Consider the following 12,731-nt stretch of genomic DNA (forward strand, 5'->3'; position numbering starts at 1 on the left):
CTCCTCCCCTCTCTCCCTCTCTCTACCTCTAAAATAAATAAATAAAATCTTAAACAACAACAACAACAACAAGGATGAACTGTCTTTACCACTTTCCAACACTGAGTTTCCCACTCTTCAAGCAGCCAGAACAAGAGCTTGATCTGTGAGCAAATGACTCGGTGGGGGTCTGTTATCTTTTCCATCATGTCGTTTGGTGCCATCCCCACAGTGCGTGGGCAGAAGCAAGCCTTGCTCCAGAACTTTGATCATGAGTACAGCTTTGAGTTACAAGCTTAATGTGGTCCTCAGTGTGTGCTTGGGTCATCCAAACTAGATCAATGGCTTACGTGGCAGGATCGGGAAATGAGTTTATCTGTGATCAGAGGGTTTCGAGGGATTAGTAACCCTTTTAAATTATGCTCTTCCTCCAAGGAGAAAAGCAGTGCAGAGAGGAGTGATGATAGCCCAGCATGGAGGTAAGACATCCATAGAACCCTAGAGGGCCAGTGCTGACCTATGCTGGGAATTTTAACATAAATCACTGCTCTGTGATCTTGAAATACCCCTTGAGACAGGTGTTATAATGTCCCCCTCAAAGAGGTCAAGTAATGTGCTGAAGTTACAGTTAGTAACTGGCTGGACTGTGATGAGCGCCCAGGTCTGTATGACTCTGTTGAAGGTTAGCATGCTTTTTATTATTATAGTAAGCTGCCTCCCAACCAGGAGGCAATTTAACAAAGAGCAGGACAGTGAGGCTACACCAGATATGCCTCTGGAACTCTACAGTTTATGTTACTCTACAGTTTCCTCTCCACATTCCCTTGGAGCCCTCCCGTTCTTCCTGCTCTGGCAGATGATGTCACTTATCAAGCACTTCCTATGTAGCCGACTCCGGGCTGAGTGATTTGCATACATTATCTAAATTTATTCTTCCTAAGAGCCCCAGGAGGTAGTTATCATCAGCCCCATTTATGGATGAAGAAATGGCAGCCAAGAGAAATTATTTTCCCAAGGTTCTAAATATAGAAACCCAGAGCTCCCTGATTCCAAAACTTGTTCTCTTAAACTCTATGCCTTATACCACTAAACAAACATGCACAGAGACCAAGCTCACTGCGACATACCATGTCCATATAGCGAAAAAGGTTTTTAAGTCAGAGGTAATGTTTTATTTCTAACAGTGCAGGAGGACTTAAAATTCTTGGCTGCCTCCTTAGATTTTATTGCGTTCCATCCTGGAATTTCTGAGCCCTGTTTCTTAGAAATTCATCCAAGATCAGTATGATGGTTCAGAAACTAGGAACTTTATCTAACTTTGAATATCAAAGCCAAGGCTGAACAAGCCCTCCAGTTTTAAAAGGGAAAGGTACAGTTGGTACTGCTCTTTTATCCTCTCACATGTCTACCTAAAGCTGCAGATGGATCACAAAAGAAACACAAACTCCGTCCTCATGAAGAATGTATCTCTGACTCTGGACTCTGGGGAAGGGTTGCTACATTCAGGGAAGGAAAAACAGCACAGGATTAAGTTCCTGGCAGCCCACCACCTCATATACCAAGAGAACACAGCTCTCCAGAGTAAGTGACTTACACCGACGAGCAACACCAACATTCCTGTGTTGGAACCGGTAGAAATAAAACACAGGAGCAGCAGAGGAAGTGGGGTGGCTGAGGAAAAGCACTTTTGCAGGAAGCTGTCTGTAACTGAGGAAGGGTAGAGGGAAGAAAAAGCAACTGTGAGTATCCTTGCAGCTGCTGACTGAGAGAAATAAAGGTTAAAAGAAAAGAACGGACTCCAACACCTACTCCCCGTGCCTAAGAAGTTCTGCTACTCTGGACCATGACCCCAGGATATTCCCTACCCAAGCCCTCTGCAAAGGTCTTGTTTAAAAAGGGCTTGACTCACTGAAATTTCGACAAAAATGGAAAATGTTCCCAGCACAGATCAATACCAAGTCATACCAAGAGAAAAGGGAAGGAAATAAAATTATCCGAGAAAATATTGCACCATCACAGATGAGTCCTGGGATGAAACATATTGCCATGAATTTTTAAAATGTAATGAAGCGGGACGCCTGGGTGGCTCAGTCGCTTAAGCGTCTGCCTTTGGCTCAGGTCATGATCCCAGGGTCCTGGGATCGAGCCCCATATCGGGCTCCCTGCTCAGTGGGGAGTCTGCTTCTCCCTCTCCCTCTGTGTGCTCGCCCTCGCCCTCGCTCTCTCTCTCTCTCTCTAATAAACAGATCTTAATAAATAAATAAATAAATAAATAAATAAATAAATAAATAAATAAAATGTAATGAAGCATTGGCCTCTGTAAATAGAAACTCAAAGCAGAGATATCAGGGAAGATAGGGTGGGGAAACAAGAGGTGAAACCTAGGTGACTTGCGCTCAGGAAATTAGTGCAAAGCTTTCAGTGGAAATGGGACATCTGATAATAGACCCAGCTGAAAACACGGCAAGGCTGAGAAAAGCTGGCAAACCTAAATGGGCGTGAGCAAAGTTGTAGTTTTAGAGCGCTGTCTAGGTGAATGGGAAGGGTACACCAGGGGAGGGGAATGCACTAGCTGCCACAAGGGGCAGGTGTTTGCGAAGTTCTCACATAGCAGACGGGACGGGGGAGCTCACTGGGGTCTTCTTTATAAGGACACTGATCCCATTCACGAGCGCTCCACACTCATGACCCAGTCACCTCCCAAAGGCTCCTAACATCATCACCTTTAGGGTTAGGATTCCAACATAATGAATTTGGGGGTATGGAAGATACAAACATCCAGACCATAACAAATGGCTATTCCTAGGTTCCATTGATTTTTTTTTTTTACAAAGAACAAATAAAAGCCTGTGGGCATTTAATAGGGAACTGAAAGCCAAGTCTGAAAGCCAGAGAAATTCCCTAGTAGCTTACAAAGGGGCTCTCCTGAGTAAGTAAAAGGGAGAAGAACCCTGAAAACTCTGCCCAGCTAGCATTTCCCCTTGTTTTAAGACAATACAAAGACCTTTTCTCCACAGCACAGAATCATTTCCCTATGTCCCCCCTAGCCATTAGTCTCTACCTAGGGTTGAGGAGCAGCACAATCCAGCCAGGGGCTTTGCCCCTAGGGATGTCATATTCCAGCAACCAGCTCCATAAGTCTTCAGGTCAGGCTTGCACGGCTGCCTGTCCATCCACCCTGCTCCTCATTGTGCTCATTGCACCTCCTCATCCCATAGTCCCCTTGCCCCTTGTCTTCTGGTGCATAAGAACCAGCACCTGGACTCTATTACAGGGGCCCCCGTTGCTATGAGAAAGCCTAGCTCGGCAGCCAGCAAGGATACTACTCAGTTTGTAAACATCTGAAGAAATGAAGGCTGATTGACCAGGTGGCTGAGAGAAGTCACCCTCATAAAAATCCATCATCCCTTGCCCAATTTCCAGGCCTGAGTCAGTTATCAGAGCCAGGACCCATCAAAAGAAGAGGAGTCTCATTCCCCAGGAAGAAGAGGACGCCTCTGCAAGTACACATAATAATAATTCCCCAGTCCTTCACCCAAGGGACCTGTGGCCCTTTACTTAGGCAACTGTACTAGGGAAAGAGAAATAACAAAAAAAAATTTTGAGGATTATTGTTGACATGGAGACCTGGACACCTGAAGGGCTATCATGCCCCCTTGTGCAAGTTGGGGGACAAGAGAACAGATAATAAATGGAGTCATGGCCAAAGTCCACCTACATGGACCCACCCAGTGACCCCTTTTCCCAATTTCCAAATGTGCAGTTGAGATTGAGGTGCGGGAGAACTGGCACAGTCCCCACGTTGGTTCCTTGTCCTATGCATGAGGGCCATTATCGTGGGAAAGGCAGAAAAAAGTTTCTGAAGCTCCCTCTCCCAGATCAAGATAGAAAGCAATACCAGGGGCGCCTGGGTGGCTCAGTCGGTTAAGCGACTGCCTTCGGCTCAGGTCATGCCTTCGGCTCAGGTCATGATCCTGGAGTCCCGGGATCGAGTCCCGCATCGGGCTCCCTGCTCGGCGGGGAGTCTGCTTCTCCCTCTGACCCTCCCCCTCTCATGCTCTCTGTCTCCCATTCTCTCTCTCAGATAAATAAATAAATAAATCTTTAAAAAATTAAAAAAAAATAAAAAATAAGATTTTATTTATTTGGGTGCCTGGGTGGCTCAGTTGGTTAAGCGACTGCCTTCGGCTCAGGTCATGATCCTGGAGTCCCTGGATTGAGTCCCGCATCGGGCTCCCTGCTCGGCGGGGAGTCTGCTTCTCCCTCTGACCCTCCCCCTCTCATGCTCTCGGTCTCCCATTCTCTCTCTCAGATAAATAAATAAAAAATCTTTAAAAAATTAAAAAAAATAAGATTTTATTTATTTGGGCACCTGGGTGGCTCAGTCGGTTAAGCGACTGCCTTCGGCTCAGGTCATGATCCTGGAGTCCCGGGATCGAGTCCCGCATCGGGCTCCCTGCTCGGCAGGGAGTCTGCTTCTCCCTCTGACCCTCCTCCCTCTCATGCTCTCTGTCTCTCATTCTCTCTCTCTCAAATAAATAAATAAATAAATAAATAAATAAATAAATAAATAAGAAAGCAATACCATGGCCCAGGGAGAGGGAAGGACGGCAAAGCTGAGTGCCATGTTTAAGGATATAAAGCCGGAGTTGGTAAATATTTTAGGCTTTGCAGGCCATACGGTCTCCATCTAGCACAACCATTTGTCTTTGCTATCGCAGCAAAAAGCAGCTACGGAAAATATGTCAATGAGATAACATTTCTGAGTTTGAGTAAAACTTTACTTATAGACACTGAAATTTGAGTTTCATATAATTTTCATGTGTCATAAAATATTCTTCTTTTGATTTTGTCCCAGCCATTTAAAAATGTAAAAACCATTTTTAGCTCAAAGGCTATACAAAACAGGCAGCAGGTCAGATATAGCCACAGGCCAAAATTTGTGGACCCCTGATCTAAATGATGCAGGGTGGTAGTGCTCATCATATTTCTATTAAATTCACCAGTCTGACCTTGGAAAACATGATGCAGATCCTGAAAAATAATAGTAGACTACCGTAAAGTCAAACACGTAGAAGCCTCAGTTGCAGCTACCATAATAAATATGGTATTTTTGCCAGAGCAGATTAAGGCCACCTCAGGGACATAGCAGGTGGCATTATGATTTGGCCAATGAATTCTTTTCCATTTCTATCAGGACTAGTTATAAGAGACAACAATCTACATTTACAGTTTTGCCCCAGGGCCATGATAACTCTCCTGCTCTCTGTTATAATTCGTGAAAAGATCTGGATGGCTGAGACATCCTGCAGAACATCCCATGCATATTTTTATTTTTATTATTATTATTATTATTATTATTATTATTATGTTCAGTTAGCCAACATATTTTCCTAATCAGGCCAGATGAGCAAGAAATGGCTGGCCTGTGGGAAGACTTTGTAAGACACATGAGCCACAGAGAGTGGGAGATAAACCCTAAAAATATTCTGGAGCATTCTATAGATTCGGACAAATGAATAAGGACATGATCATTATAGTATCATACAGAGTAGTTTCACTGCCCTAGAAGTCCTCTGTGCGCTGCCCGTTTCATCCTGTTCCCCACCCCCAATCCCGGGCAACCACTGATGTTTCTACTGTCTCCATAGTTTTGCCTTTTCCAGAATGTCATATAACTGGAATCACACAGTCCGGAGCCTTTTCAGATTGGCCTCTTTCATTTAGTAATATGCCTTTAAAGTTCTTCCATATCTTTTCATGGCTTGTTAGTGCATTCCTTTTTTAGTGCTGAATAATATTCCATTGTCTGGATGGACCACAGTTTGTTTAACCATTCACCTACTGGTGGACATTTTGGTTGCTTCTAAGTTTTGGCGATTATGAATAAAGCTGCTATAAAATATTTTGTATGCAGGTTTTTGTGTGCACATAACTGTTCAACCCTTTTGGCTAAATACCAAGGAGTGTGATTGCTGGTTTGTATGACAAGAGTATATTTACTTTTGTAAGTGTGAGTTTTGGCAGGTTATGTTTTTCAAGGAAGTCGGCATAAAATTTGTGGGCATAGAGTTGTTCATAGTATTCCTTTATTATCCTTTTAATGTTCATATTGGTAGTGATGTCCCCTTTCATTTATGATACTGAATTTTTTGTCTTCCCTTTTTTCTTAGCCTGGTTAGAAGCTTATTGATTTTATTAATCTTTTCAAAGAACCCGCTTTTGGTTTCACTGATTTCCTGTTTTCAACTTCATTGATATCTGCTCTAATTCTTACCATTTTTTTCCTTCTGCTTATGTTAGCCTTAAGTTGCTCTTCTTTTTTGAGGTTCCTAAAGTGGAAACTTACATGGCTGATTTTAGATCTTTCATCTTTTCTAATACAGCCACTCAATGTTGTAAATTTCCCTCAGCACTGCTTTCTTTGCATCTCACAAATTTTGATAAGTTGTGTTTTCATTTTTACTTGGTTCAAAATATTTTGAAATTTCTCCTTTCAACTATGTGCTATTTAGAAGTTTATGGCTTAATCTCCACATATTTCAGGGAATTTCCAGTTATCTTTCTGTTACTCATTTCTAGCTTAATTCCATTGTGGTGTAAGAGCAGCATTGTATGATTTCTATTTTTTTTTTAATTTGTTAAGATGTTTTATGTTCTATAACATGATCTATCTTGGTGAATGTTTCATGTGAGCCTGAGAAAAATGTGTATTCTGCTCTTGTTGAATGAAGTAGTCTACAAACCCATTTTACATCCATTTGATTGAAGGTGTTAAGTTCAGCTACGTCCTTGCTGATTTTCTGCCTGCTGAATCTGTCCATTTCTGAGAGGGCAGTGTTGAAGTCTGTAACCGTGATAGTGGTTTAATCTATAAACCTCACAGTTCTATTAGTTTTTGGTTCACATAGTTTTGATGCTGCTATTAGGGGTGTACACATTAAGAATTGTTACATCTTCTTGGAGAATTGACCTCTTTATCATCATGTAAAGCTCTTCTTTATCCTGATAACTTTCCTTGCTTTGGAGTCTGCTCTGTCTGAAATTAATACAGCTACTCCTGGTTTCTTTCAATTAGTGTTAGCATTGTGTATTTTTCTCCATCCATTTACTTCTAATCTGTATGCATCCTTATATTTAAAGTGGGCTTCTTGGGGCACCTGGGTGGCTCAGTCATTAAGCGCCTGCCTTCAGCTCAGGTCATGATCCCAGGGTCCTGGGATCGAGCCCCGCATCGGGCTCCATGTTCGGCGGGAAGCCTGCTTCTCCCTCTCCCACTCCCCCTGCTTGTGTTCCTGCTCTTGCTGTGTCTCTCTCTGTCAAATAAATAAATGAAATCTTTAAAAAAAAAATAAAGTGGGCTTCTTATAGACAATATAAAGTTGGAAGACTTTTGATCTGATTTTTAAAACTTCAAAGACACAGAGGTGTTGGAAATATTTAGGAAGTAATAGAAGAGAGCTGAGTACTCTCACTTTTGAGTCCTCCTGGTGGGCAGGCAGTGAGTCTTTAAATTGCTTCTGGTGCTATAAAAATGGCCCCTACTGCTATTACCATTTTAAGACAATGTGCACACATTTCAACTATCCGGGATTTCATCGTCATCAGTAGTAACTTATTTGCACTGTGTATATGATTCAGCTCTGGGCTGAATACACAGCGGGAACTTGCAAGGGGCTTTGAGGCACATAAAGGGGACTATGGGATGGAGGAGGCCCAGGTGCATCACATGGGTCACAAGACGATATGTCATGATACACAGGGAATACACCAAAATATACCCCAGGCAGACTTCCAGGGATGGGGACTAGCTATGCTTTCACTCACTTTTCTGTCAAAAGAATAGCCATATAGAGGTCAGTCTAAGTGAAGTTCTAAGGATAACTGTAGTCTAATTTAGGGAACTGATGAATGCTGGGATCTTTGTAACTTATTACTTGGCACATTTCTTAACATGGGTAAAGCCCTACCAGTGTGTCAGTGGTGTCCTTAAGACCTCTTCTACTTCTGAGGATCTACTTCTCATTTCCTTCTAAGGGACAGGAAATGAGAGAAGGGTCTAAGAGAGACATTTGGAACCTAGGAGGATAAAGGCAAGGCCAACCAGTGGCCAAGTTACCTTGAGATGATTCTTACAGTACCGTCTATTAACCATCCTCATCCACAAAGGAAGCATGCGCGTTGGGCGGATAAAGCACTCTCTCCTTGGATAGCAAAGTCTTGTTCTGTGGGCTCCCTTTAGGAAATTCTGGAGACAATCTTACTTCTCTGCTAGCACATTCTTTCAACAGGCAACCAAAAATTTATCAGATTTATTTTTTTAAAAATTACATTCAAGGGAGCTCTGCTCACTTATTAAACACACATTATCCTCACTGGACATGTGTTCCCAGATTCTCCCAGAGATTCATGGCAATCATTGCTGGTTTTACCTCAATGAGGGCTTGCATTCCCTTATTAATTTTCATTTCCAAAGGTAATTAATTTCTAAGCTCTAGGGATTTGTGTACCAGCCACATATATACTATTTAGTACCTTATGTAAAAATGTCTTTTGCAATAAATATTTCAAGAAATTATCATTTCTTATATATTTAATTACAAACTCAATGATAGATTATTGATTATTTTCAGTGGTTTGTTTATGATCCTATTTGAATGCAGGATGCATTTCAAATTCTGTTTCTAGTCTAATAACTGCAAATAATGATTTCCCCACAGTACACTCTCATATTCTAAAATGCACATTCTTAAACCAGAGGATTGTTTCCTAACAGCGAGCATGAAAATCAAGATGCAAAGTATGGGGGACACATACAGGTGTGGTTAGAAAAGTGATGAAAAAAGAATAAGAAAAAAAACGACGAAGATGGCCTTGGGGAAAATGAAAACCCTTTTCTTCTGTTTCCCCAACCTCCTACCTTCTGCTATGTTTCAAGATAAGGTGACAGCCCTGACTAAACAGTGCCAACTGTTATCTTCCCCATCATATGAAAAGACCACAAGCATTAAAGAGGATGTCTTTATCAAAATATCTGTAATTGTGACCTTCAGAGAAACAGAACAAGAAGTACTAGTGAATTTCTTGTTTTTTTTTCATGGGTATCCCTCCTCCCTTCCTTTCATTTCTTTTATATCTAAGACTTCTTCCTGAAGTAAAAACATAGTTTCTATTACAAAAAAAAAAAAAAGTTGAAAAACAGAATTTAATTCGTGTCCATCCACTGGTTTCTCTTTTCTGGGATGGTCGGTCTTCCCGGCTCTAAGAAGAGACGTTTTGTTTGCTGGATCCGAATATTATCTTAGAGGAAAAAAAGCAAATCTGTAACATGTTTTTTTAAAGCTGATTTGGGTCATCCTCCTGTCAAAGGCCATTCAGTGACTCCTGCATACCTCTGTGCTTTCTTGTGTGAGAGACTGAATAGTCATTACAGAGTCATAGAATCATAGGGCTGAAATAACCTATAGACCCCATCACCATATTCAATGCTTAAATCTTTTCTGTTGTACTCACAACGTTGAGATTTCACGGTGCTAATTAATTCACTCTCTCTCCCCTCTGAGTACCGAACCTGTTGAGAAATAAAAGGAGTGTGATTTCGTGGTTTAGGATAAGAAATATATATTTGGTCTTCATCACTGTTTCTGGCATAGAGCTACTAAAACCCTTGGAATCTCCTAAGTGAGGAGAGTGATCTGTGTATTTTGTTATGTTAACGAGGTGATTTTCGGAAAGCACCTACTGATGGAGACTGGTAACCAGGGGAACCAACCATCTGATTTGAGGGTTGGAACTTTCAGTCCTACCCCTCACCCTGACCTCTGGAGACTGGAGAGGTGCTGTAGCTCGAATTCAATCACCAAGGGCCAATGATTTAATAATTAATGCCTATGTAATAAAACTTTCATTAAAACCCAGAAGGATGGGGTTAAGAGAGCTCCCAGGTTGTGAACAGGTGGAGATTCAGGGAGAGTGGCAGCTCAGAGAGCATGTTAGCTCCACACTGTTTCCCCATACCTCTCTCTGTGCATCTCTTCCATCTGGCTGTTTCTAAATGTATATCCTTTTATAATAAATCAGTGATCCAGTAAGTAAAATATTTCTCTGAGTTCTGTGAACCACTCTAGCAAATTAAACAAACGCAGTAAAGGGGTCTTTGGACCCTGTGATCTATAGCCAGTCAGTCAGAAGTATAGGATGCAATTGGCATCCTGAGTTGGAGGCAGTTGCTAGAACCTCCAATTTGTAGCCAGCTGGTCAGAAGTACAGGGAGCAGTCTGGGCTTGCAGCTGGTATCTAAAGGAGGGGGACAGTCTTGTAGGACTGAACACTTAACCTGCAGGATCTGACACTATCTCTGGATAGGCAGTATCAGAATTGAGTTGAATTGTAGAACACCCATCAGGTGTCTGAGAATTGCATGTTGATGGGGAGAACCACCCGTACCCATCCCCTCTACACTGGAATTGGTGATCAGAACACATATAAGAAGGAACACAGGGATCAAAATATTAGCTTTACTGAGGTAAAGCTAGGTTGCAGTGGGTGGTAGGCCCAGGCATAGGCCTTGTAATGTACATGGAGACGATTGGGGTGTGTAAAATAGATACCTGCCCAGCCCTCTGCCTTGTACCATTAAGACAACCCTTGACATGCTACCTATTGCACACAGAAATATAGAACATAAACATCTACTAGACTCTTGACATTTCGCCAATCAGGGAATTATGCCCCTCTTTTGGGGAAAAGGCAGTGACGTGGGGAGGAAAGATAGCAATTTCTACCCAATACTTCCGGTAGCCAGACACTCAGTCTCCAGAAACTGTCCATACCTGGACAGTAGTGACTTCTAGAAAAATTCTTTTTTTTTTTTTTAAGATTTTATTTATTTATTTGAGAGAGAGAATGAGATAGAGCATGAAAGGGGGGAGGGTCAGAGGGAGAAGCAGACTCCCTGCCGAGCAGGGAGCCTGATGCGGGACCCGATCCCGGGACTCCGGGATCATGACCCGAGCCGAAGGCAGTCGCTTAACCAACTGAGCCACCCAGGCGCCCTAGAAAAATTCTTATGTACAACTAAAACCCATATTGCTGAAGCCTCTGCTCTACAGCACCTGTTCCATTTGGGGGTCTTTTTAGAATAAGACTAATTCCTCTTCCACATAACAGCCCTTAAAAAGTTTTGAAACATACTTTTAGACAGTATCATAGCTCATCTTCTCTCAGTTGAGCATCTGTAGGTGTTCAAAAGATAAACCGTTGATCCACTCACCGTCTAGATCTGCATATTAGATAACTTTATGGTAGCTATGTTTAAAAATCACATTCATTTATAAGGGACAAAAAATAGACCAAATGGGAAAAAATAACTAAATTTGTAAAGAAAACTTACTAAAACTAATAAACTATTACAATGAATGATGAAATAATAAAAATCTCTCATCAAAATCTAGGAATTAGAGAGGTATGCCCACGCTTATCACTGTTGTTCAGTATTGTTTTGGAAAGCACTGACTAAGCAGTAAGATGGGAAAATGAAATAAAGGGTATGAATCTTGGAAATAAGACACAATAGTTTTAATCTACTGATGACATCATTATATTGCTAGCAAAACAGCCATGCCATGACTTATTAAAGATCTGTACTATTTACTGTTCATTGCAAAGCTGTTTTGGACATACTTTCTCTTTTCTTTCAAACTTCAGCTCAATTTGGATTTTAGCTTTATTACACTATTAAACGACCTGTGGCTCATCTTACAATCACCATGGTTTTACCTTTCTATCATGCACTTTTGATATCCTAGTTTTTCAGAATCCCATTTAAGTTATTTAATTTCCTTTCTCATTGGCATCATTATTTGCAACTATACTATCAGAAATTAAATGTTCTGGCTTTCCAACTTTCTCAGGCCATCTGTCCTCTCCAAGTCTTGGGCTGCCTAATCCTGCCCGCCTTTTTATGAACTTCTGCAACATTCCTTTCTAAAGGTAAATGTATGTGTCTGATTGCTTCCAGGCTTTCCCTTTATGGTTATCACAAATTCTAAGAAAATAAATAGAAATATGGCTGTCCCCCCACCCCAAATTCCTGCTACTTTTACCATTACTCATTTTTTTCCTTCTCTATTAGAATAATGTAGAGCAAAGATTCCCTAAGTGTAGTTCCCAGGCCAGTGCAAATTCTCCAGTCCAAGCTCTCCAGGCGTTTGCCACATCTGGGGAACTAGGAGCTCTGGAGATGGGGTCCATCAATCTGTGTTGTAACAAGCCCTCCAGCTGATTCTGATGCATTCTAAAGTTTGAGAATTGCTGACATAAAGGACAATAATTATGTCATTTATCTCACTGAACATTTTTTTGAATTGTGAAAACTCTAAAAGATATACCTTTATCAGAATGTATCTAACCTCTGTGTTCTGTGATTTATGTTTAGGAATGTGGTTTTCTTAAGTCTTCTTTTGAATATTTCCTGGCTGCTTCTGTTTTCAGGGTGATAAATGTTCAGGCAGATCTCTATCCTCTTGACATGCTACAGTAGTCCCTCTCATCTCCCCAGAAGCCTGCTTCTTTGAATCGGGCATGCTCTTTCAATGTTATATTCTAATCCTAAGTACCTATCAGTTGATCTTCAACAGCTGCTTCTGCATTCTCCACCAAGCAAACCAACCATGCTAGATTTTCAAATGGTCCTGCTGTGCCCAGGGTTCTGTGATGGCATCTAGGGTCCTTGGGCCCACCAGGGCAGGGAG

At 41.6% G+C, this 12,731-nt stretch overlaps 1 protein-coding gene across 1 annotated transcript in view; it reads left to right on the forward strand.

The window, feature by feature from the left end:
* The first annotated feature begins 345 nt into the window (after positions 1-345).
* IL2RA (interleukin 2 receptor subunit alpha) overlaps positions 346-12,731 on the forward strand; it is an 82,374-nt gene continuing 69,988 nt past the window's right edge. The window contains exon 1 of the mRNA XM_044915243.1: positions 346-458. Coding sequence (XP_044771178.1) covers positions 346-458 — 113 coding nt within the window. The remainder of the gene's footprint in view (positions 459-12,731) is intronic.

This window comes from Neomonachus schauinslandi, chromosome 5 (genome assembly GCF_002201575.2).
Source record: "Neomonachus schauinslandi chromosome 5, ASM220157v2, whole genome shotgun sequence".
Taxonomy (NCBI): domain Eukaryota; kingdom Metazoa; phylum Chordata; class Mammalia; order Carnivora; family Phocidae; genus Neomonachus; species Neomonachus schauinslandi.